At 38.1% G+C, this 25,959-nt stretch overlaps 3 protein-coding genes across 6 annotated transcripts; 2 read left to right on the forward strand and 1 right to left on the reverse strand.

Moving 5' to 3' along the window:
- The first annotated feature begins 1,863 nt into the window (after window positions 1-1,863).
- Window positions 1,864-13,040, forward strand: LOC126610618 (senescence-associated carboxylesterase 101-like). 4 transcript variants are annotated; one of them, XM_050278719.1, is made up of 5 exons: window positions 1,897-2,336; window positions 2,509-2,591; window positions 3,760-4,114; window positions 4,499-5,062; window positions 5,282-6,458. In XM_050278719.1, exons 2-5 carry the CDS (start codon window positions 2,581-2,583, stop codon window positions 6,149-6,151), a joined length of 1,800 nt encoding a protein of 599 aa, XP_050134676.1. In that variant the 5' UTR covers window positions 1,897-2,336; window positions 2,509-2,580; the 3' UTR covers window positions 6,152-6,458. The 4 variants fall into 4 exon arrangements, with proteins under 4 accessions (XP_050134677.1, XP_050134678.1, XP_050134676.1 ...); XM_050278720.1 differs by lacking the exon at window positions 5,282-6,458 and adding an exon at window positions 11,905-13,040 and having other exon boundaries at window positions 1,864-2,591; XM_050278721.1 differs by having other exon boundaries at window positions 1,895-2,591; window positions 5,291-6,458.
- A 2,350-nt stretch (window positions 13,041-15,390) lies between these two features.
- Window positions 15,391-17,175, forward strand: LOC126610630 (peroxidase 63-like). Its single transcript, XM_050278737.1, has one exon. The coding sequence runs from the start codon at window positions 16,012-16,014 to the stop codon at window positions 16,993-16,995; it is 984 nt and encodes a 327-aa protein (XP_050134694.1). The 5' UTR covers window positions 15,391-16,011; the 3' UTR covers window positions 16,996-17,175.
- Window positions 17,176-19,737: 2,562 nt separating this feature from the next.
- Window positions 19,738-22,077, reverse strand: LOC126610631 (U-box domain-containing protein 40-like). Its single transcript, XM_050278738.1, has one exon. It carries the CDS (start codon window positions 21,551-21,553, stop codon window positions 19,898-19,900), a length of 1,656 nt encoding a protein of 551 aa, XP_050134695.1. The 5' UTR covers window positions 21,554-22,077; the 3' UTR covers window positions 19,738-19,897.
- Between the last annotated feature and the right edge of the window lie 3,882 nt (window positions 22,078-25,959).

The raw sequence follows: 25,959 nt of genomic DNA on the forward strand, positions 1-25,959 counted from the left end.
TTATTTTTAGTTATAATTTATTGATTATTTTAGTTGAATATTGATACTTTATTCTATATTTTAATTATATAATATGTGAATCTATTTTGGACATAAAACGATTAAACGAATGAATTTTAGAATAATTCTAAATCATGAAATTTGGAATAATTCTAAATCAAGTAGATTCTTGAGTCTTTCCTGTTCGGGAGATATTTGTGTTTTTGTCTTTAGTGAACCTTGTGTTGTGAGCCACTAGGGGCACATGTTTCCCTTGTCTCCCGGTTCTCTCTCTTTTCCCTCTCCCCGTCACTCTCTTTCCCTCCCTTCACTCTCTCCTCTCAATTCTCTCATCTTTCTCTCTAACCTCCCCTCTCCGGGAAAGCACACAAACACAACAACAACAGCAGCAACTGCACACAACCATCCCTCACCCTCTATGTGAACCCCACGAACCCAAAAATGGCGAGGAGATTCTTCCCCAGTTTTCCAGCGAGACCCGTGAGTTTGCAGGCATTTTCCGGCTATCTCCGGCGCAGAGAGAGAGAGCAACATAAATTTAAAGGACAATGATTGTCTGCCCTTCACTTTCGATGCCTTCCTGTTTTGTATGATCACAGCACGTTATGATTTTATATTATTTTTTTTATAGATATAATAAAATAAAAATAAATAATAATATAAAATATTAACGTTGTTTAACCGTGATCACACAATCAGAAGACACTAGAGGACACCGAAAGTGAAGAGCAGACAATCGTTCAAATTTAAATGAATGGTTTCGACTTCCCAAGGGGTCAAAGGTGGTAAGTCCGGGCTCCACCTTCGATTATGTGAGAAACATGGAATGGAGAGTGTTACAGAGTAATGAATGGTTTCCACTTTCCAAGGGGTCAAGGGTAGTATCTGGACTCGACCTTGGATTATGTGAGAAACATGGGGTGTAGTGTTACATAGAGTAATTGATTCGTTTTAATTTTTTATGAAGCCTACCACCCATCAGGATGTTTGTTTTTTATTTACTTATCTGTATTACTATATTACTATATTATTATATTTCTTTATTTTTCTCATATTTTGTATTTCATGTAATTTTAAATTATGAATTTGTTATACATGTATTGTTCTTCAATACTCCTTATTATCGTTATATGACATATATGCTTAATGTGTTTTTAAACTTTGGATTTGTTGAATACTCTTTTTATATTTTATCATTCTTTTATTATCTTATCTGTAGATTTCATTCGAGTATAATTTTTTGTAAGTATCAATATGTACTTATTTACAAAATATACAAGAAATTTATCTAAATCCGCCTAAGCTGCCTAGACACTTTCCTAAATCCCACTTAGATGCCTAGGCGCTAATCATCAGCCTGTTTTCCGACTAACGCCTAACGTTTTTTTGACCTTTAAAAAAACAGAAAGCTCAACCGCCATTCCCTATCCCTCAGATTAACTCGTTAGATTTCTTTGTAAATTTCTTTGTATACTTCCGCGAATGTGTAGTTGCTAAATTCAAATCATGTATTAAATTACTCCGGAATATTCGTAACGCAAGCTGGAAGCAACATGGAATAAATAATTATCTGAACTTTAACACGTAAACGTAGACAAGAGGAACAGAGGCAAAGTATCGGGGCAAACGTCCAGCCCTCCCTTCTAGGAACAAGGTCAGTTGACAACGACATAGACCTTCCCGTGCATTGTCGACTTGGTGGGAACTTTCCTCGTGGGGCCCTTTGGTTGGTCGGGACAATGAAGTCCATAAGAATAAGGACAATACTTAGGTCCTGACTGCTCAGGATCAAGTATACGGACCTCACAACGTGGTACACTATAAAGATGACACCTGTCTTTTTGCTTATCCAAACACCAAACATGGCTTTCTTTGTTCTATATATGCAAACATAAACTATTCTATTAACCAAACACCATCCTTCTCTCTCGTTGAAGAATCCCCAACCTTTAAGAGACAAACCAGCAAGAACCTCCCTCGACCCACCTCGTTCCTCCGCCGCAAACCTACCCCGTGTCCTCTCCACCGTCGATTCACCCCGTGTCCTCATCCAACTTCTCTCCTCCGTCAACCGACCGCCGTTCCTCTGTCAACTTCACCGGTATTCCTCCGTCGGCCCCGCTTCCGCTTCCGCCTCCTCCTTCAACCTCTCTCCTCCATCGAAGTAGGTCCATAAGAATTCATGTAAGGGAGGGGATCTTTGTTCTTCGTGTATAGTGTGACGTCGCTGCACTGATACAAATCTGTGATGGCATAGGAAAAGACAAGGACGATGCGGGATAAGCCCGGGAGCAAAGAGGAAGTGAAAAGGGATTATGGGGTGTTTGGATGCCTAGGTAATTGGATAAACAGGGTGTTTGGCTGCATAGCTTAAACATATAAAGTAGTACACGTGTTCTCTTTTAATTGAGGCATATCAATGGTCAGTGAAAATTGTCCACTTGTGAGTATCAAGTATTATCTTAAGAGTAACAATAGCTTTAGAACTGTTTCCTCTTCTCTATAAAGGACACACCATTCTGTCTTCCAAATCTCTCAATCTACTGTGTTTTTAAGCAGATCGCCACCAAAAGCTTGAAGATGAACAACCAGTAAGTTAATTTCAAACTCTTCCGATCCTTGTTTTTCTTTGAATCCTTTGTCATTGATTTTTCTTATGGTTTATTAGGATAATACTTGGCTACGGAAAGATAAATAGGAACTCTTATTTAAAACTCTTAGGGTTTTAAACACAGGATTTTGTAGTTATGATCATAACCGTTCATACTATGAATCACATTGTCAAGATCATCTCTGTAAAAAAAATAAAGTAAAACTAGTCTATTGTAGCAATTACATAGATGCTTTTACCAATACCGTTCATTTGTTTTTAAACGGTTTGATGACTAAACGTTCTTAGGTTTAATTGATTTTTGTCCGAAGCGATTTGTATAGGATGATTTATAATATCAACGTTTCTGATTATAAACACGAACTTCTATAAATTGATAACGAATAATTTTGAGAAATTTTGAGTATGGGTTTCTACTCATCTCGTTTATTAGACCTAAGTATGATTCTGCTCAATTTAGTTTGGCAAATATCCACTTCATCCATGTGTGTTGATTGTCGTGATTAAGCGGATGATGTCTAGGACGGCTTCTAGAATCGCTATAAGTGTTTTGCATGAAACTTCTTGGGGTTAAATTTGGGGGAAAAAACTTACAAAGCGCGTCTAGATAGTAGAAGCTATTTTTAAGAAGCATATGTGCTATGTGTAGCTTTAAGAAGAGTTTCCAAGTGCTTTATTGAGAAACACTTTGAATAAAGTAAAAGAAAAATGCTTATGAGTAAAGTAAAAGATAAGTGCTTATGAGTAAAGTATCTCGAGGCAATATTTAATAAGTGTTCATATGCTTTAACAAAGTGGAATTCATTCCTACTAGTCTTCTGCTAAACTGACCTTATTAGAAGCACAATGAAATTTTATTGAAAATGCTTTTATGATTCGTACATATTTTTATGATACGTTTACGCATGGGTAATCGAAATGGAAAAGTGGAATTGAATACATGAAACAGTTTTAACATGAATCTGATTCTACCATATTCCAACTCTTCAATTCAATTTCTTTTATTTTGAATACGGAATAGTAAACAACCCATTAAATTTTTCTGCCAAATATAATCAGAAGTACTTTTGTTCTACTGACATTTTTAACTATTTCAAAAGCATGCCCTCCATTTAACTTTGCTTCAATTTTTTGTTGGTGATGGACAGAATTAGCAGTGCGGGGCTTGAACTAGCAAATTTGCTGGTGACTTCTCCTCCCCTGCACCAGTCATGGGACGCGGTTCAGAAGCAAAAGCTCCAGACAGCTGCTGATCCGAATGCACAAATGGCCTTATACATTAGTGAAACCAAGCACTCAAACACCACCATCATATCTTTTCTTACATCACCAGTCAAGGTTCAAGATCCACAAGCGATGATTTCATCGAAGACTCTCAAGGACACAAATTTTCTTCTCTTTGAGTTTTTGTGCAGCAAAAAAACCCCAAGTTTCTCCGTCAATGAATTGACAATCAACTTCTTCGCGTTGAATCACATCAACCTCGACCTTCTGCGAACAAAGGTATGTACTGTTATCTCAAATAATTTTTTCCAATTTTTGTCTATTCTTCTCCTACTGAATCAAACTTTTTCATCGCTTTGACGACTATTAATTTTAGTGAGAAACGGTTCGAAATGATATTTATAATGATAGATTACTTTCTACTTAATTAGTTTGGCTTCTTTGACAACTCTTAATATTAGTGAGAAACACTTACAAACACCTCATTATTAGTGTTATAAGAGCCGAATGACGTAAAATCGATTCTATTTTGTTTTGTTGTTGTTCAAAATGGTGTTGAATGTTATTTTTTTTACCACGAAGGAACTTATTTGTAAAAGACGTCTCCGAATTAATTATATAGCTAGCAGTTCAGTAATTGACTAACTTCATGCAATATTTCAGCTGGTAGAAAGCAGCAATTCCAACTCATCGATACTTATCACTGGACATTCTTTTGGAGGCTGTGTAGCTACCCTTTTCACCTTATGGCTGCTACAAAGCCTCAACTTGTCGAAAGCGAAGCGTCCCCTTTGCATCACTTTTGGTTCACCCTTGACCGGTGACGAACAACTCCAACAATGTGTGTTGCAATTCTCAACTTGGAGTTCTTGCTTCTTGAATGTAGCCTCTATCAACGATCCTGTACCTAAAGCCTTCCTAACAGCTTCGCAAGCAAGCAATTACAAGCCTTTTGGAACATTCCTATTGTGCTCCGCTTCGGGTGGTTCTTGCTTTGATGACCCTGATGCCATTTTGCAACTGTTGGTGGACACCGGCTCTCAGAGTGCTCAAATTCAAGGTCCGAATTTGGGGTTTCAGTATTTTGATTACGGACAGATTTTGAGTGATCTCAAGCTGAAGGCGTTTTCAAGAGATGTCTTTGAGTTGGTTGAAGAGGATAGAGTTCCACTTAAAGCTGGAATTAAAACACAATTGGCAGCAATATTTGGAGTTAATAGCTCACAGGTATCCAACTTTCCACACAAATATTTGATTTGATGATGATTCAGAGAATGGTTTCTGCACAAACCTGTTTATTTTTGTCTCTTGATTTTCTGTTACTTTATTTAATCCGAAGATTGGAAATAAACACGGGTGTGCTGGGGGCAATCACATTCCATGTTTTTTTCGACCTATATATATTTTTACTTCTACTAACTTTTTTCGCAAATCATTTTGTAAAAGTCATTGCAGCAGCAACAACCCGACATAAATTTCGGCAATCTGATGCAAAAGATGGAAACTCAAGAACGTAACCACGCAATCCAGAAGACGCAGGTTTACAGTTCTTTCTGGAAATTGAATGAGATTAAAAAGTACATGGCCTACATGGAAGGGTACAAGAAGGAGTCCAAAGAGATGGGAATTGGATACTATGACAGGTACAGAAACAAGCGTTGCTTGGGTGACATTAATGCCGAAGAGTACAAGAAGAAGCTCTCGAATTACTGGGAGGACACTGTTGCGGAAGTTGAGAGCAATCCCCAGAAAGAAGGAGCCACAATGCGTACTCGTTTCCTATTTGGTGGAACGAATTACAGAAGGATGATCGAACCGCTTCACATTGCAGAGTACTACAAGGAAGGTGGAAAAGATTACATAAAGGAAAGGCCTCGACATTTCGTTCTGTTGGAGCAATGGTTCAATGAAGACGCGGAAAAGCAGAAGCCAGAGAGAGGGCAGAAAGAAAAGGAGAACCCCCAACTGCGTGGCGAAAGCAAGTCGAACTCAAAAGCGAAGAATGTGGCTTCAAGTCTGAATGATGATTCTTGTTTTTGGGTGCATGTCGAGGAAGCGCATATCTTATGCAATGAACAAGCGAGTAATCCAAATGCCAAGCAAATGCTGATGGAATTTGAGCAGTACGTGCTGAATAATCTCGAGAAGTTTGCAGTGACACCTGATATTTTCTTGGCCCAAAGCAGCTACATGCAATGGTGGAACGAGTACGAAAAATGGATGGGAAATGACTATTCCTCACCACTCGCCAAGGTCATGAAGCGTCACACTTATACCAAGTATGCGGAGGGGGTCTCGGTTCTTGCCGATATATAATCCAAGATAATTAAGTTTTAAGCAAGTAATTAAATCAGATAAAGCAAGATTAGTTATGCTGTATTGCTCATGATCTTCATATAGAAAGTTGTGCAGTACTTGTAGGGCTTGTTGGTGCTACTACTCTCGAATATTTTTGTTTGTGTTTTCATTTTGTTTTGGGCTCTCCCTCTCTTGTACAAAGAAAAAGAATGTGTGGGGGGTATTGTTTAATTACGATGTTATAATTTCCACTTCATCGTTGCATTTTGATTTCATGTGAGGGCTATCCTAATCAGTAATTGGAATAAGTTAAGACTTGCGATAATCATAGTTTATGTTGTATTAATCTTGCTTATGAATCTATAAAGTGCACAACTTAGTCTAGTTTCTTTGGCGTTTTTGCACAAAATGTACACAAACTTCTAATTTCTTTGGCTTTTTCACACAATACGTAATGTGTTATCACGGAACAAAAAGATATATACGTCAAGATAGATAGGCCCATGACACAATACTTATATTACAACTACATATAAGAGACTTGTTGAATACTTAAGAGCAAGTCCACCCCTAAAAATTTAGCGCCAGCACCCGTATTTATCCACTCAAGTGAACAGTAATATACTCCAGTGAACAATAATAGGCCAAAGCATCTCCACCCCTAACAAAAAATAGCTTAGTCAATTTTATTAAAATATTATTATTTTTTATTATAAAATATTATTATTTTTTATTATAAAATATTATTATTTTTATTATAAAATAATAAAAATAATAATTTTATTTAAAAAAAAAGAAGGAAAAGTCAGGAACCTCCACGGTTCTACTAGAACTCTCTATACTCTCCCTCTACATCCCCAAACGCCAAATGCCACTCCTGACGCTAACTCGCTTCAACCTCCCTCTACATCTCTCTCTCTCTCTGTTGGGTGGAGCTCTGCAAAAATCCACCACCATGTGCAATGATAATCCCACCGGATTCCAACTTTCCTTCCGGTTCACAATCCCCAGTCTTTATTCCTCCACAATATTTCAACCATTTTGCCTATCAAATTCCCTATCAATCCAACCTCACTAACCCAATTTGATCTTTTCCTCAATCGATGGTTCCCTCGGCAGTAGTCGCCGCGGATCCAGCCTATCACCTACCCGACACCGACCCGTATGACAATTCGGGTTGGTACCCGTGGACCCGTGTTGGATTTCGAGGTCAGACGCCTTTTGGTGAAGGCCTCGAAATCTCCCACTGCCCCAGAATCAACCTCAGCCTTTTGCGACGTGTTGATCATGTGGGAGGTTGATGGCCCGACATGTGGGTCTGTCGATTTTAGGCCGGTCTCTTGCCTGGCTTGGGCTGGGTGCCGATCAAAATGCTCGGCTGGAGTGGATAGCCTGGGTGTCGGGCTGGTTTTTTTGCTGGGTGCTGGCCTATCAGTTCCCCGGTGGAACTGCTCTAAAGGAACACACATTATGTACGTGTTCTCATGTTTTCATTATGTTCCAATAACTCATAATATATATATCATTCCGTTTTGTAATTTATGATGAAATCATATATATTTTAAGTATAAACAAACACTTATTTACACGAAATAATAATAGATTTAATTAAATCCGCCTAGTCTGCCTAGCTGCCTGGACGCTAGGTCTCAGCCCACCGCTCGACTAATCTGCGTTAACCATATTGTGTAGCTAGTCGGTGAATTCAGACAAAAAAAACAGAAAGCTCAACGGCCATTCCCTATCCCTCAGATTAACTCGTTAGATTTCTTTGTAAATTTCTTTGTATTCTTCCGCGAATGTTTAGTTGCTAAAATCAAATCATGTATTAAATTACTCTGAAATTTTCGTTACGGATGAACAAGCTGGAAGCAACCGGGAATGAATAATTATCTGAACTTCAACACGTAAACGTAGATAAGAAGACCGGAGGCAAAGCATCGAGGCAAAAGGTCCAGCCCTCCCTCCTCCGGGAACCTTCCAGGAACAAGATCCGTTAATATACTTTCCTGTGCATTGTCGACTTGGCGGGAAATTCCCTCGTGGGGACCTTTGAGACAATGAAGTCCATAAGAATAATAATAGCTTTAGAACTGTTTCCTCTTCTATAGAAAGGACACTGACCGTTCTGTTTTCCAAATCTCTCAATCTACTGTGTTTTTAAGCAGATCGCCAAAAGCTTGAAGATGAACAACCAGTAAGTTAACTTCAAACTCCTCCGATCCTTGTTTTTCTTTGAATCCTTTGTCATTGATTTTTCTTATGGTTTATTAGACCTAATTATGATTCTGCTCAATGTAGTTTGGCAAATTTCCACTTCATCCATGTGTGTCGATTGTCGTGATTAAGCGGACATGTCTAAGACGGCTTCTGGAATGGCTATAAGTGTTTTGCATGAAACTTCTTAGGGTTAATTTTGGGGGAAAAAACTTACAAAGCGTGTGTAGATAGTAGAAGCTTTTTTTAAGAAGCATATGCGCTATGTGTAGCTTCAAGAAGCATTTCCAACTTTCCAGAAACACTTGAGTAAAGTAAAACAAAAACGCTTATGAGTAAAGTAGAAGATAAGTGCTTATGAGTAAAGTTTCTCGCGGAGGCAATATTTAATAAATGTTAATATGGTTTAACAAAGTGGAATTTCATTCTTACAAGTCTGACCTTATTAGAAGCATAATTAATTTTTATAGAAAATGCTTTTATGATTCGTACACACTTTTGTGACACGTTTTTATTTATTTTTTATTTATAAAGAAACGATATTATCTACGCTAAAAGGACAGGGATGAGCTTAACCTCATAATTGGCTATCAATAATGTAGTTCAAATTCGACTTTAACAAGAATCGAACCTAAGACCTCTCACTTACAAGTAAAGAGGAATACCACTAGACCGTAGTACTAAGTGACACTTCTATGACACGTTTACGCAAGGGTAATCGAAATGAAAAAGCATAATTGAATTTCAATTACGGAGTACTCCAGTATTTATCAAATATTGTAATCCAACTCCAAAATTTGGAAAAATTCAGTTATCTACAATTTTATGGAAATTAAATTCCGGATTATTTGGGGAATCGAAATAAATTGTTTCAAACCATTATACTCTCATTTATTTCCAAAATTTTAAGATTGTCCTTCGCATTTACCCAACACCAAATTTTGTTCCCTCAACAAAAAAAAATGAAAAATGAAAAGAATTACAGTTTTTCTCACAAAGTTAAAATAAAAAAATGTTTTACCAATAAAATAAAATAAATAAATAAAAATTAGCATATAAAGTACATTACTAGAATTGAAGCATTTTAGTAATCACATCGATTTTCATTCTGATTCATGTGAGTTTATAAACAGTTTCTATGGTTTAGTACTATTTCTAATTTGATTTCTAAAAATTTTAGTAAACAATTTCAACATGAATTTGATTCTATCATATTCCAACTCTTCAATTCAATGCCTCATCAACTCAATTCCTTTATTCTGAATACGAAATAGTAAACAACCTATTAAATTTTTCTGCCAAATATAATCAAAAGTACTTTTGATTGTTCCACTGACATTTTTAACGACTTCAAAAGCATTCCCTCCATTTAACTTTGCTTCAATTTTTTGTTGGTGATGGACAGAATTAGCAGTGCGGGGCTTGAACTAGCAAATTTGTTGGTGACTTCTCCTCCCCTGCACCAGTCATGGGACACAGTTCAGAAGCAAAAGCTCCAAACAGCTGCTGATCCGAATGCACAAATGGCCTTCTACATTAGTGAAACCAAGCACTCAAACACCACCATCGTATCTTTTCTTACTTCTGTTGGAAATTTGAGTAGTTTGAATAGAAATTTCTTTGTCCCACATTGGCCATTTCCAAAAGATTTTATCACTCTATAAGGCTTTGTTCTGTATAGAAAGTGATTGGAGTAATAGGCCTAGAGACTAAAATTGGGCTCACCCTTGGGGTTGGGCTTTGGGGTGTACTAATTAATTGGTAATTAATATATATTTAATTGTCAAAAGATGGGCCTTGGGCTCTAATAATTAAATTAATTAATTATTTTTAATTTCGAATTTAAATTAATTAATTATTTTTACCAACAGACTTATCTTTTCAGATGAAGTATGAAGTGTGAGAACACAGAAACAAAAACACCCTTTTCAGCAGATGCCTCCCAACAGATGCATCCCTTCCTTATACCTATTGCGAACAGGTATAATCACAGTATATATACATCCATCTGCATGGCATTTAGAACAAAGAAAAAATCATAAATCTTCTCCTGCAATCATAAACATCCTTTCTGAGAGAACCACATTAATATTCGCCAGAAGTCAATTTTCAGGTATTGGAATTTTTGACTTAGATTGTTGAATCCTGATGAAGCAGATGTCCGTAGAACTACAAGCACTGAGTAGGGGCGAAATTTCTGTTTCAAGGACATTGCGGTACGCAAGCCTCGATCTTTTATTACTCTGCTTAATTAATATTTCATCTTGTTGAGTCTCTGGAATATATTTATTCGTATTTATTATTAGCATATTTATTTTATTACGGATTGTTGACATATATCCTACAACTTCACTAGTCAAGGTTCAAGATCCACAAGCGATGATTTCATCGACGACTCTCAAAGACACAAATTTTCTTCTCTTTGAGTTTTTGTGCAGCAAAAAAACCCCAAGTTTCTCCGTCAATGAATTGACAATCAAATTATTCGCCTTGAATCACACCGACCTCCATCTTCTGCGAACAAAGGTGTGTACTGTTATCTCTGATAATATTTTAAAAAGAAGTTTCTTCGCTTACGAGAATTCCTTATAATAAGAACTTGTTCATTCATTGCCTGCTTAAAAATAGACATAGACACGGAAGCAAGGACGAATCAAATAAAAAAAAATTCCAATTTTTGTCTCTTCTTCTCCTACTGAATCAAACTTTTTCATCGCTTTGACGACTATTAATTTTAGTGAGAAACGGTTAGAAATGATATTTATAATGTTAGATTACTTTCTACTTAATTAGTTTGGCTTCTTTGACAACTCTTAATATTAGAAACACTTACAAACACCTCATTATTAGTGTTATAAGAGCCGAATGTCGTAAAGTTTATTCTATTTTGTTTTGTTGTTGTTCAAAATGGAGTTGAATGTTTTTTTTTTAACCACGAATATATTTTGAGGAACTTATTTGTAAAGACGTTTCCGAATTAATTATAAAGCAGTTCAGTAATTGACTAACTTCATGTAATATTTCAGCTGGTAGAAAGCAGCAATTCCAACTCATCGATACTTATAACTGGACAGTCTTTTGGAGGCTGTGTAGCTACCCTTTTCACCTTATGGCTGCTACAAAGCCTCAACTTGTCGAAAGCAAAGCGTCCCCTTTCCATCACTTACGGTTCACCCTTGACCGGTGACAAACAACTCCGACAATGTGTGTTGCAATTCTCAACATGGAGTTCTTGCTTCTTGAATGTAGCCTCTATCAACGATCCTGTACCTAAAGCCTTCCTAACCGCTTCGCAAGCGAGTGATTACAAGCCCTTCGGAACATTCCTATTGTGCTCCGCTTCGGGTGGTTCTTGCCTTGAGGACCCTGATGCCATTTTGCTGGAATATTTGATTTGATTTGATGATGATTCAGAGAATGGTTCTGCACAAACCTGTTTATTTTTGTCTCTTGATTTTCTTTTACTTTATTTAATCCCAAGATTGGAAATAAACACGGGTGTGCTGGGGGCAATCACATTCTACTAACTTTTTTCGCAAATCATTTTGTAAAAGTCATTGCAGCAGCAACATCCCGACATAAATTTCGGCAATCTGATGCAAAACATGGTAACCAAAGAATGTAAACAAGCGATCGACAAGGCGAAGGCTTACAGTTCTTTCTTGAAATTGAATGAGAATAGAGAGTACATGGCCAGCATGGAATGGTACAGGAAGGAGTCCAAAGAGATGGGAATTGGATACTATGACAGGTACAGAAACAAGCTTTACTTAAGTGACATTATGGCCACAGATTACAAGAAGAAGCTCTCGAACTACTGGGAGGACACGGTTGCAGAAGTTGAGAGCAATCCCCAGAAAGAAGGAGCCGCAATGCGTACTCGTTTCCTATTTGGTGGAACGAATTACAGAAGGATGATCGAACCGCTTCACATTGCCGAGTACTACAAGGAAGGTGGAAAAGATTACATAAAGGAAAGGCCTCGACATTTCATTCTGTTGGAGCAATGGTTCAATGAAGACGAGGAAAAGAAGAAGGCAGAGAGAGAGAAGAAAGAAAGGGAGAACCCCCAACTGCGCAGCGATACCAAGTCGAACTCAAAAGCGAAGAATGTGGCTTCTAGTCTCAATGATGATTCTTGTTTTTGCGTGCACGTTGAGGAAGCGCTTATCTTGTACAATGAACAAGCGAGTAATCCAGAAGCCAAGCAAAAGTTGATTGACTTTGAGCATTACGTGCTGAATAATCTCGAGAAGTTTGCAGTGACGCTTGATATTTTCTTGGCCCAAAGCAGCTACATGCAGTGGTGGAACAAGTACGAAAAAAGGGTGGGAAATGACTATTCCTCACCACTGGCCAAGGTCATGAAGCGTCGCACTTATACCAAGTATGCAGAGGGGGTCTCGGTTCTTGCTGATATATAATGCAAGATAATTAAGTTTTAAGCAAGCAATTAAATCAGATAAAGCAAGATTAGTTATGCTGTATTGCTCATGATCTTCATAGAGAAAGATGTGCAGTACTTGCAGGGCTTGTTGGTGGTACTACTTTCGAATATTTTTGTTTGTGGTTTCATTTTGTTTTGGGCTATCTAGCTTTCTTGTACAAAGAAAAATAATGTGTGGGGGTATTGTTTCAATTACGATGTTGTAATTTTCACTTCATAAAACACTCGTCGCATTTCGATTTCGTTAAGTGTGAAGGCTATCCTAATCAGTAATTGGAATAAATTGAGACTTGCAATGATCATGGTTTACGTTGTATTAATATTGCTTATGAATCTATAAAGTGCACAACTTAGTCTAGTTTCTTTGGTGTTTTCGCACAAAATGTACACAAACTTCTAATTTCTTTGGCTTTTTTCACACAATACGTAATGTGTTATAACGGAACAAAAAGATATATATGTCAAGATAGATAGGCCCAGGACACAGTACTTATATTACAACTACATATATGAATGTTTTGGATGAGCTGTTGATTTAGATGGAAAGGGATCCTCTCCGGATCCTTTCCACCAAATCCACCCAATCAACCAATCCGAGTTTTTGAAATTTGATCCAACGGCTAAAGTTATTATAACTTTTAAAGAACCCTCTGTTTTTAGCCGTTTGATCAAATTTCAAGTATTCAGATTGGTTGATTGAATGGATTTTGTGGAAGTGATTCGAAGATGATCTCTTTCCGATTTAGATAGACATTGCCATCACTGCCAAATATTTGGAAAATAACTAGACATGGGAACAAAACCCAGCTTAGATGGGACCGGCATGCACATGCAAAAATGCAGTTGTCATCACATCTAAGGGTGGATTTTTTTGCCAAATTGCCATACCAACCGAATTGCTAACCGTGCCATACCGATTTTGTGCCAAATTTTTTGTGCCAACAGTAATGGTACGGTATTGTACCGTACCGAAAGTTCGTGGTACGGTATTGGTAATGGATACCATTACCACGGTATTACCATACCGTATCGAAAATATAATATAATATATAATTTATATAAATTATATAATATATAATTATAATATAACACATATTTATAAATTATAATATATTTTCTTTGTTTGTTAAATGGTTTTCAACTTTAATTCTTCTTGCTACTAATATGTTTTCTTCGTTTGTAATATAGGCTTGACACAAACTCAATCTTCTACAAGTTCAATGCCTCCTCCAAAAGCTTCGACATCTTAAACTTGAAGAATTGATCAATGAATTTTACCTTTTGAAGTTTAGTTTCAATTTTCCTTTGGTTTGAAACTTTAACTTCTATTTGGATTGTTAACTTCTATTTGTTTTGGTTTGTAATTTCTATTTGGATTGTAAGCTTAATTTTCATTTTGATGCATAATTTGAATTATTGTGTGTGTGAATTATGAATGATGAATAATAGATGAATTTAGGCTACAATTTAAATTACTGCTTTATGTTTCCATTCTTTGTTTTAGGCTTATAATTTTCAAGTAATTCATCAACATTTCATGCGGCTGTAAATCCAAAATCCATTTGGGCACTTGTTATGAGAATTTTCTTCCGTCTATGCATTTGGTTTATATATCTTTGTCTTATTACAGAGGCACAAAATATGAAATGTTGAACAAAGCAAAAACGGATTTTGTCTCAAAATAAAGTGGCAATTACCATTGCCATACCATGCCAACCGAATATTTGGCAATACCGAACTTCGGTATACCGAAAGTTTGGTATGGTAATGGTAATAGATTTTACCAAACCGAAAATTTGGTACGGTAATTGGTACGAGGGTTTTGGTACGGTAACCGTACCGAACCCACCCCTAATCACATCTGTTTGTCATCTGTACAATTAATCTCTGTAATTTTCAACAAACCCTTTTGTTTTGGTTCAGACAGTATTCCACTTTTGATCTTCCGGTCCCACTGTAAATGTGCTTTCGTGCTTTCTGCTCAAAGGGTAAGGGCCATTTTCTTTTTAAGTTTAACCGCCCAATAACAAATATATGTTTTCCGGTCTTTATTTTTGAACTTCTCGTTCGACTTTATAGACTCTATTATATTTTCCTTCTGTTTTAATCGATTAAATGATCGAAAGAAAATTAAGAGATAAAAAATTAGAAAGGGAGTGCAAGAGGTAAAAAAAAAAAAGAATTAAGATTCGTTTGATTACTATATAGTTTTTAATTTTTAGTTTCAATTCTTATTTTTTGAAAATTGAAATTAGTTCCAAAAAAAATAGTTCTTTTAGTTTTCAGATTAAAAAAATAAACACGAAATTGTGTAAAATAAACATGAATTGGTTTTATGGTGGAATCTCAACTTTCTTCATAGTATCAAAGCCAAGTTGTCCCATATATGAAGCCAAACTACCACATGTGCTCCACGTCATCTCGTTATATTGTCCACGTGTTAGGCTTGAAAATTCGTTATACGTGAGGGGACGTGTTGAAAATAAGTTCCACATTGACAGGAGATGAGACTTTACATCGACTTATATCAGGTTGAGTTACTCGCCATGTTAACAAGTGATAAATTTATAACAACAAAGTTATTAGAAAAAAATAAATTATTAACGTGTGTCAATTCACAATAGAACACATATTTAGCCCCTGGAATCGAAAGTACAACTGGATCACCGACGATTATATGATTCAATAAGAACACGAAAGAGCTGAGCTAGCACGGGATGGGATGGAAATAGCGAGTCCACGTTGACGTTGGACCGTTTGATTGGCGACAGTGATCTATCACGTGACCGACGAAATACGCGGCAAATACAACGTTGCCCTTGCCCCTTTCTCCCCAGTATCCACCTAAACCTAGCCTCCATTTAATACTTAACAACAGCAATCTTTTGCCATAGAACAGGGGCATTTCCGTCATTCCATAAACCTCGAAGCGAAGTCCAGCCCATAATTTAAGTGGGCCGTCCATTGTTCCTTGGCACGATTACCGTGATTGACGGTGGAAAGAGTGCCGCGTGGTCACTCGCTTCCCTCTATCTCTCTCCCTCGCCCCCCGTAGATCCTTCTTCTCATCTACCTCAGTCTCTCTCTATTTTCTTCCTCCTCCTCTGAGCTGAAATCCAAAGAGCTCAGTTCTTCCTCAGAGCTAGTTAAACATCCACCGCCCGCCAGCTGAAGCAGTTGGCGAAGCAACAGCCGCCGCAGAGAGAAGCTAAGCATGATGGCATTCCTCATTGTCCTCCTCACATCTCTACTAGCTCTCACCACTCTCCCCGCCGCCGAATCCCAACTCTACACCAACTACTACCAAAAGTCGTGCCCGGGATTCGCCCAAATCGTCCAAGACACCGTCACCAACAAGCAGATAACGAACCCCACCACGGCCGCCGGCACCCTCCGCCTCTTCTTCCACGACTGCCTTCACAATGGCTGCGATGGCTCCATTCTCCTCTCCTCCACCCCCTTCAACAAGGCCGAGCGCGACGCCGACATCAACCTGTCCCTCCCCGGAGACGCCTTCGACGTCGTTGTCCGCGCCAAGACCGCCCTCGAGCTCGCCTGCCCCAACACCGTCTCCTGCGCTGACATCCTCGCCGTCGCCACCCGCGATCTCGTAACCATGATGGGCGGCCCCTTCTACAACGTCCCCCTCGGCCGCCGCGACGGCCGCTCCTCCAATGCCTCCGCCGTCGAAGGCACCCTCCCCCGCCCCGCCATGACCATCTCCCAGCTCATCGAGGTCTTCGGGTCCAGGGGCTTCTCCGTCCAGGAAATGGTCGCCCTCAGCGGGGCCCACACCATCGGGTTCTCCCACTGCAGCGAGTTCAGCTCGGCGATCTACAACTACAGCAAGTCGGCGCAGTCCGACCCGAATTACAACCCGAGATTCGCATCCGGGTTGCAGCAGGCCTGCGCGGATATCAAGAAGAACCCGACCCTCTCCGTCTTTAACGACGTTATGACGCCCAACAAATTCGACAATGTCTACTTCCAGAACTTGCCAAAGGGTCTGGGGGTTTTGAAATCGGACCACGCGCTGTTTAACGACGCCAAGACGCGGCCGTTTGTCGAGCTGTACGCCAACGACCAGAACCGCTTTTTTCGGGATTTTGCCAAGGCGATGGAGAAGCTCGGCGTGTTAGGGATTCAGACCGGAAAACGCGGAGAGATTAGGCACAGATGCGACGAGTCTAATTATTAGTTAATTAGACTTTGTTTTAATTTTTTTTTGTTATTGGAATTATGTTCAGATTTTGCCCAAAATCGAATACAATAGTGTTTTAAGATTTATATAACCGATCCTATTTGATAAGAGAAATATTTGTTGTTATTGTATCGGGATATTTGTTGAGCTGAAATATACACTACATCTTTTTTTGTATTTTTTGTATGGCATCCGACTTGGACACGGACATTTCAATTACGTTATCTGTGGAGCACCTCTTGAATAATCAAGAGATCACCTTTTATTTTAATCGCATCCGACTCTACTGACTCCTACTCATGTAAGAGTTTGCTCTAATAGAACAGGTGCAAAAAGAAAACAAAGAAAACACAGTGTTCTAGTTAATTTAGCTATATCATATCCGAAATTACTTGCGGATTTGGTTTAGGATAGTGTGTGTTTGTGAGGAAATAGATCATCTTCGGATCCCCTTCCACCTAATCCATCTAATTTGGGATCCAAGCCGTTGAAATTTGATTAAACGGCTACAATTATTATCACTTTTAAAGGAACCCCATGTTTGTAGCCGTTAAATCAAATTTCAACTGTCCGGATCCCGGACTAGGTGGAATCCTCTGTTTGTGAAAACACGATGTCAGCAAATGGCATTGTTGAATACAATTAAATAATTAACTAGGGTTGTAGCTCCCATTAAAAATGATTATAATTTAATGATGAACAAATTAGAGCAAAGCTTTTTAATTTTGAACGGATCATTTTATTGTTTTAAGTTGAATTTTGTCTCTTCTTTACGGCTTTATTCAAGAACTTATTTATTTATTTATTTTAGGTGTTTTAAAAAACAAGAAGAAATTGATTTAAAATATGCTTGCAAATATGCATGTGCATTTCATAATTGATGTTCCAAAACTTTCATTTTTTAATTTGGGAAAACAGATTCTCGTCTTTAGGCGGAGAGAATTTTAAATGTGCTATGAACACGTACCGATACATTAAGTTTAATAATACAATTAATTGGAAGTTTTAGAAAGAAAAAAATCTCAATCAATTATATCATAATACTTGGTTTACCGGACATGAATCTTAACACTCTAAAAAATTACTCATGAGGAGGAGAAGGTTATAGTTAAACATCTAACAGTCGATCATGCTAATTAGAGCAGTATTAGTGCATCTATATATTAAAATATCGGTTGAATCTCTATAAAAAAAATATCAATGGAGCAAGAGAAAAAGAAATAAAAACTACAAGAAAGCTTCATCGTAATCGAGAATTTATTTCCATGTGAGTTTCTTACTTATCACGAAGCTCCCCATCAAATAATGTCGCATCCTCATAAAAGTTAGGACACTGACAACGAAAAATTGTTATATCTTGAAGGTTAAAATGGTTTGAGAGTTTTTCGGTAACCCTAGATTACAAACTACCATATAAATAACTTATGAACTGTAGTCCACTTAGCTGGTTTGTTGCAATTTTTTTTTTCTGAGAAAGGGACCAGCTAGAGGCAAAGTCACGTCAGTCCACAATTTATTAGCGCTAGGAATTGAACTCAGAAGACTCGTAGATGCATTTTAGCCTTCATTTGCCTACTATTGTGTGATTCACCAGCACTAGGGAATCGAACTTAAAACGAACCATGTGAAATACGAGCTTGAAATTCGTCCCAACCACTGGCCATCCCGTTATGGTTGCTGGTTTGAGGCAATTGAGTTAAAGTAAGCAAAAATGCTACTCTTACCATCTAGTTTTACCATTATTTGTAACATCTCCCCTATAGAGATAAGACTTACATGCATTGACGAGTTTTATTTCTATTAGAGAGATGGTACAACTAGAAGATGATTGATGAGTGTAGGTAAATGACTATTTTTCACCGTGGGCTCCATCAAGTACTCTTTTTTAAATGCAATTTTTCAACAGAATACCATTGGGATTGGATGTTGATTGTTGAAACTCGAAATTCAACAGAAGTTTAGTTGGCGATAGATACGGCATCCAAAGCAAAGCTGAAGATTGGGCCCACTACTATTAAGAAGATATGAGGCTGGTTGGATGGTTCAGATGGCCCAGGGCTTGGTTAAATGTTCTTTCCCTCTCCAAAAAGCTCTTTTACATGCACTTTATGTCAACCCACAAACTTAAGGAGGAAAAAGTCACAACCTGAAGCCCTAAATCGCTAAATGCATAATGTTAGGTCCAGCGCCTACATAAATTGCTATTTGGTACTACAGTTTATGAGTATTTCTCTTTACTTATGATTGAGATGTCTTAGATTCGATTATCGTCAAAGACAAATTTAAACCATATTACTATGGCTAACGCAGTACGAGGTAAGGCCCACTCCCCCACCTTTTAGTGGGGACAACTTTGAATGATGAAATTAAATTAAAGTTTGATGCAACGCTATTGAATTATTATCCAACATGATTTTGGGTAACCAGTGTTTAGAACAGTAAAATTGTAAACCATTAGCTAATGGAAAAATTACATGGCTCGGAACTCGGAAGGGTGGGAGGGTAGGGAAGGTGTAGAACATGAGAGGGTTTTTTAGTTGAGTATTTGGACTGAGACTTCATTTTTAAGAATATAGATGATTTATTGTTTTAGTTTGAGCATTTTTCATGGAAAAAAGAGTCGAGTGAGGCCCTCATTGAGCACATGCCGACACCATCCATGTATTCACAACTACAAATGTTAATTAGGTAATTATTTTCTTGCTCATGTAATTAATTTTTTGGCTATGCAATTTCAAATTCGTGAAGAAAATGGGATTTCATTATGTTTTTGGTATAAATTTAAAACCATGCAATTTATATTTGTTCATATTAAAAACACATGAACTAAATTGAAAGCACTCAAAAAATTATAATGAACAAAAAACCTGTACCCGAAAAAAACCGCCAAATTATGTACTCAAAAGTCCAATGAGTTGACACTCGACTCGTCCAGTCCACCACCGGGTTGACACCGAGTTCGGCTCCCAAACCCCGAGTTGAGCAATTCAGCCCAATCCACTTCATCTTCTTCTTCCTTCTCTTTCCCTCTCATCATCTCCAACATCCGCCTCGCTTTCTCCCTCGCCCGTTCGCTTCCCTTTTTCTCCACCTCTCTCAACACCTCCACCACGCCCGCCTTCTTCGCCAGCCCCTTGAACCTCAAACCGCCGTAGCTCAACCCATACATTGTGGCCACACAACTCTCTTGTGTCGCCTTCGAGTCAAACTCGTTTCCCCTTAACACGCCCACCAAACACTCCACCCCACCAGAATCCAACAATGCGGCCCGCCCGTCGGCACACAAACTCAAATTACACAATGTGAGCAATACCCGACCGGTCATGTGACCCGACTTCAACATTCTCAGAAGAACCGGAACCGAGCCGAGCTTAACCAACTTGGACCGGTTGCTCTGGACGAGTGAGAGGTGGTACAAAGCGAGTGCCGAGTCATGCCGAGTCCGCTCGCTCTCGGACCGGAGTAAGTGCAGCAATGGCGGCAACGCGCCCAAAACACCAATGGCGGTCTTGCAGTCGTCGTCGAGTGCCAAGCTGAAGAGCGCACTGGAAGCGTGTTCCTGCGCCTCAGGGGTTCCGGCCTTGAGCACGTCGATCAGAGGAGGGAGGACTCCTGACCGTACGATCTTAATCTTGTTTGACTTTTCCAGCGACAGATTGACCAACGCTGCGACGGAGTCCACCTGAACGGCGGTGTACCTGGATGTAATCAGAGGGCGGAGGGCGGAGAGCAACCGCGGGGTGCAGAGACGGGCCCGGGCGTCCTCTCTCGTCCGCGTGATATTCCTGAGCGAGGCCAGGGCCTCCTCGATTTCGAACACGTGGCAGCTTCTGAGCTTGATCGGGATTTCGTCTTCTACGGAGAGGGAGGGATTGCTGTTGCAGTTGGGATTTAAAGTTTCAAGTTCCGAGGATGAAGACGACGGGGAGGAGTAGCATCTCGGTGGAGTTGAGAACGGGAGAGGCGGAGCCGCGGAGACCGATTCGTCGGAGCTCGAGGGGAAGTGAGTTGGGAGTCGAGTCTGCTCGGTGGCCGCCTGAGTGAAATTCACTGTAGGGTTGATCAACAGCTGATTATCCGAAACTACGACGTTCTGGGGCTTAGTTTCGTTCCGGGAACCAATGGAGGCGCGGACGATCTTCTCGGCGGAGGCGAAATCGAGGGGCTTGGGAGGATCGACGGAGGACTTGTGGCACCAGCTGAGAATGGCGGACCTGAGGGCGAGGTTGGAGATTACGGAGGAGAAATCTGGCGGCGGAGAGTCCGGAAGAACAGGCGTGAAGCTGAGGGACTTGCAGGCTTGGACGCAGGCGCGCTCGAAGGTGTGGCCGGACGAAACGATGACCGGGTCCGCCATTAGAGAACCGGAGATTGGACAGACGAACTCTTTGGGAGCTTGCGGCTTTGAAGTTTTCGACGGAATTGCCGACGACGACCTCTGAAAAAGCTTCCATCTCCGCCGGGGACTCATGCTTGCACTGCTCATCTCCGCAGCTCTTTCCGGCGTCGCGAAAGCCCATTCGTTCTCTTTTGATTTGTGGACCATCAGCTTCATCAAAGCTTCTTGAAACTCGACACCCGAAAAAAGCAAGTTACTTTCTTCAATTCCGTATTATCTGAGTAAAAAAAGTTCTGAGCTTTAAGCTCAAGCAAGGATTGCGCCTAAACCCCATGATCCTTAATTCAAATTTAATCGGGTTTTGCGAGGCTAATCAGATGGGATTATGGTTTGGATAATTTGAGCAGAGATATGGAGGTTGCCTAACATTTGAAGGTAGAGTTTGGTGGGTATACGGAGAGAGAGAGAGAGATTGGTGTTGTTTGTCTGATGGAAGACACTGGGAAGAGGACTGGGATTCCGATTCCTCTGGTTTGGGAAAATTAGCCGCAATCAGAAAACAAAAGCTGGAGCCTGGAGGTATATCAACAACACAATCTCTTGTTCTTCTTCAAGACTCCAACGGCTTCACTTGTGTTGTAAGTAACTCATTGCCCCTTCATTTTTCACCTTCAATAATTGGATTCTCTCGTCTCGCGAGTGGTTAAAATTCCCATGCTCTTTAACACTGTTTAAAATTTAGCGGACTTCTCGAACTTTTTTGGCTAATTTTGTAAGCATGTCTACTAAGTAGATATTTTTAAAATCTCCGTTTAGGCATTTGGTTACTAATCACTGTTTCGATTAATTTTTAAGTGTTTGAAAAATAAGAAATGAAGTCTAAACCTACCTAAAAACGCCCACCTAGCAAGTCTACTCTACTTAAACTTGCTTGGATCGTGATTATCACTTAGACAGAAAATTGATAACTTTCATTTTACATTTTATTTTTTCAATAAATTTTAAGAGATTTGTTGAATAACTAAACGAACACTCATTGTATGCTTGTTTGTCAGGTTTTCAATATGTTCTTCTAATACTTTATAATTTATATAGCATTCTATTTTGTAATTTGTGCATTTCTATACGATTATGTTTTTTTTTTTAAGTATAATAAGACATTTGTTTGTATGTTATGTAATAAATTTAGTTAAAACTTAAAAAAAAACCGCATAGATCCCACTTAAACGCCTAAGTGTTAAGCTTATACCTGTCACCTGACTAGCGCTTATTGCTTTTTAGAACATTCACTAAGTAAGAATCTTTGCTGTTTTCTATGATTGACAAGGAAGATTGAAACTTCATAATTTTACTCAACTTACTGCATTGCATCCACTGATTGTGATAGGCATTAGACACGACTCTATTACTTTATCTGTGAAATGAAGCTTAGCAGTCAAATTTTTTGACTAATTTCTTACAATTTCATTAAATAAAACTTTGGAGAAGAATGAAAAGAGATTCTCTTTTCTCTTCCTTCAAAGTTCAAGGATAAAATGATTCTGATTTTTAAAAATTAGATCTAACGGCTAAAAATTATTATAATTTTTAAAAATTTTTACTAACTTATTTGTTTTCAACCATTGAATCAAATTTTAAAAACCTAAATCACTTCATCCCTGAACTTTGAAGGAAGAGTTCCGAAGAAAATTTTTTTCCAAAAAGAATATCCTTGAAGCTTATTCTTTAATTTATTTTTTACCAATTTTCCACGCATCAATTTTGTAGCATGGAAAGTCTAAAAGCTAAAAACACCTTTCTCAGTTTAGACGAAATTGATGGGTGATTTGTTTTACTTCTGCTCTATAATGTAAAGTAAATGATTGATGCTGCTCAGAGGATATATGACAATATTCTGCTATGAATAACATGTTTGGTTTTGGAGGTATATTTTGTTGGGTCTAAACATGATGGATTCTAACACGTTACTGGGTGTATATCTCCTCTTTATAATCAATCGCATTACGTAACAAGAGTGATATCAATAAAGTTATAACTGATTGTAAATCATTCTGATATTATGTTTGTAATTTTGTGACGAGATAAATACTAACAGTATGATGTACACTGGTTGTACACAAGAACCGCATTCTAAACAGATGTTGATCCGTGAATTAACAGAAGCTTAGAGAAGGAATGATGTGGAAATTTCTGGACCATCCATCTCATAGATTAACACCATCTCATTGACCACTTTTGCAGACAAATACATGCTGCTACAGCAGTTTGATTCCACCTCTGAGAAAGTTTAAAGAAAAAGGTACTCTCTCTCGCTCTCTCACGTCCTCTTTTTCTTCAAAAGTGTTGTTTTTGTGGGCAATATATGTCTCTTGACTTACTATGCATGGAGGAGATGTACAACCAAGTCACAAAGAAGAAGAGCGCCACTGATCATTATTGCATGAGAAATGTTAACGGAATTCTCTTAAAGTATAACTCTTCATAAAGTCTATATCTTCTCATATTTTCTGCATAATATTTTATAATACTGACGTGAAAATTAATGTTAAACTATGAGGAAGCAGAAAATCCACAAAAAAAATATCTCACTTTTGAGGCCCCTTTACGTTTGTCTTATTACATACACTTACTAGTTAAGTTTGTGTAGCCATATAAAATTAGAAATACCTACTTCCTTTATCATTGTTCTAGGCTGGATAATATATCCCTTTGCCTTTTAACCAAAGTGATTGATTCCTTTTTTCTACTCAATACATGGCCCACCCACCCTTCACATAAACTAGGGTTTTTTCTTTCTTCTCACTTTTCTTTTGTTAGATTAAACCAAGTGCTTAATTAGTTCCAAGATTTGAGATTAGTTTATGTTAATAATTTTAATTAGTTAAGAGAGGTAATCTTTCCATTTATTTTGGTTGAACACCGCTTTCATGTTTTCATGGGGAGATCAGATTCTGATCCATGATTTGGTTGTTGTCCTTCTTAATCTAATTAAGGTTGGAGTTGCATGTTTTTAATTAAAAACACACACACACATATATGTATATGAATATTTTGCTTCCAAAATGGTTTTCTTCTAAAACACACTTAAGAAAACTAATTATCTTCTTAATTATTTGACATCTATGTCGAGATTTTAACCGTTAAATTCTTGGTCACCTCAAACTCGGAGTAAATGCCCCATCTTTCTAGGTTATTTTCAGATCAAAAGCTTTGGTTACATTTTACATGCACTTTTCACGTGAGGTAATGCCGCTAATATTTGAAGCTATGACCTGAAAACAGCGGAAGGAGATGAATATTTAGAGTTTGTGGTTTTCACTGGCACCCAATAAGCAACGCATGATTGCATGTTTGCATGATTGCATGATTTAGTTAGTAGTACCTACACTTTAACAAGGACCGGGTTCTAACCGTGTCCTTAATTAGCTCTAATATTCTTTCCATTAAGATCCAATCATAGAGCAGCATATATATCTTCCTGACAGTGGCAGCAACTAGTCTAATCCAATATATATATATATATATATATATATATATTTTTTTTTTTTTAACAAGTCTAATCCAATATATAGTAAGGGGATCCTGCCAAAGTCTAGGAATTCGGGTTATTGAAATTTGATCAAACGGCTAAAGTTATTATAACTTTTAAAGTGGACACCTGTTTGTAGCCTTTGATCAAATTTCAATGGTCCGGATCCCCAGACTTGGTGGATTAGGAGGAAGGGATCCGGAGATGATCCCTTTCCCAATATATATGTGTATGTGGGGACGAATATGTATATATTTGAGCCGTTTATCTTTTAGGTTTTCTCTCAAATATCACTTCTATAAAAAATCACTCATCTTTGAAACAGTATGACCATGAGATTAAGGGTTTACGGTTTCTTTATAGAATCGTATTTATCCATTTTCTTCACTACAAATAAATGTATTAATGATTCTGAATTTGTCTAATTGTTTACAAATATGATCTATGAATAATGTTCTAAAAGATAAATGATTTAGATCATTAAAATACATTAAGTAGTGGATCCCATAAAAACGCGTGCTCAAAATTATGTAAAAAAAGTGGTGTTACGGATCTGCTTATATATATTATTGAGTGTACTAATACTAAATAATATTGGATATTGGACATGAATAATTTTGGTTCTTTCGTCCCCTTTTGGTATATAAATATATACATTTATATGTGCCCATAGAATTAGAGAATGTTGATGTGGTTTAAGCTTTATGGAAAGAAAGAGTGTTTTCCAACTTTACAATTTGGCATGGACCTTTGTGTTTCCTTATAATATTGCTGCTGCATCTGCATGGCCTGTTTACCCCTTTCATCCATAGGAGGTTAGGTAGGTCGGAAATGGATCTTCTCCGGATCCCTTCCTCTTAATTCATCAAATCAGTGGATTTGTACCATTAAAATTTGATCAAACGGTTGAAGTTATTATAACTTTTAAAGTGGACTCTTGTTTGTAGCTATTGAATCAAATTTCAATGGCACAGATTTCCTAATTTAATGGATTATGAGGAAGGGATCCAGTGGATCCCTGCCCAGGTAGGTCACCATCTTCATGGTAAAATGCGCATTGTGTTTAGCTTTTTGTCTAATCCTTCATGTCCTG

The sequence above is a fragment of the Malus sylvestris genome, chromosome 17, assembly GCF_916048215.2.
Source record: "Malus sylvestris chromosome 17, drMalSylv7.2, whole genome shotgun sequence".
Classification (NCBI taxonomy): domain Eukaryota; kingdom Viridiplantae; phylum Streptophyta; class Magnoliopsida; order Rosales; family Rosaceae; genus Malus; species Malus sylvestris.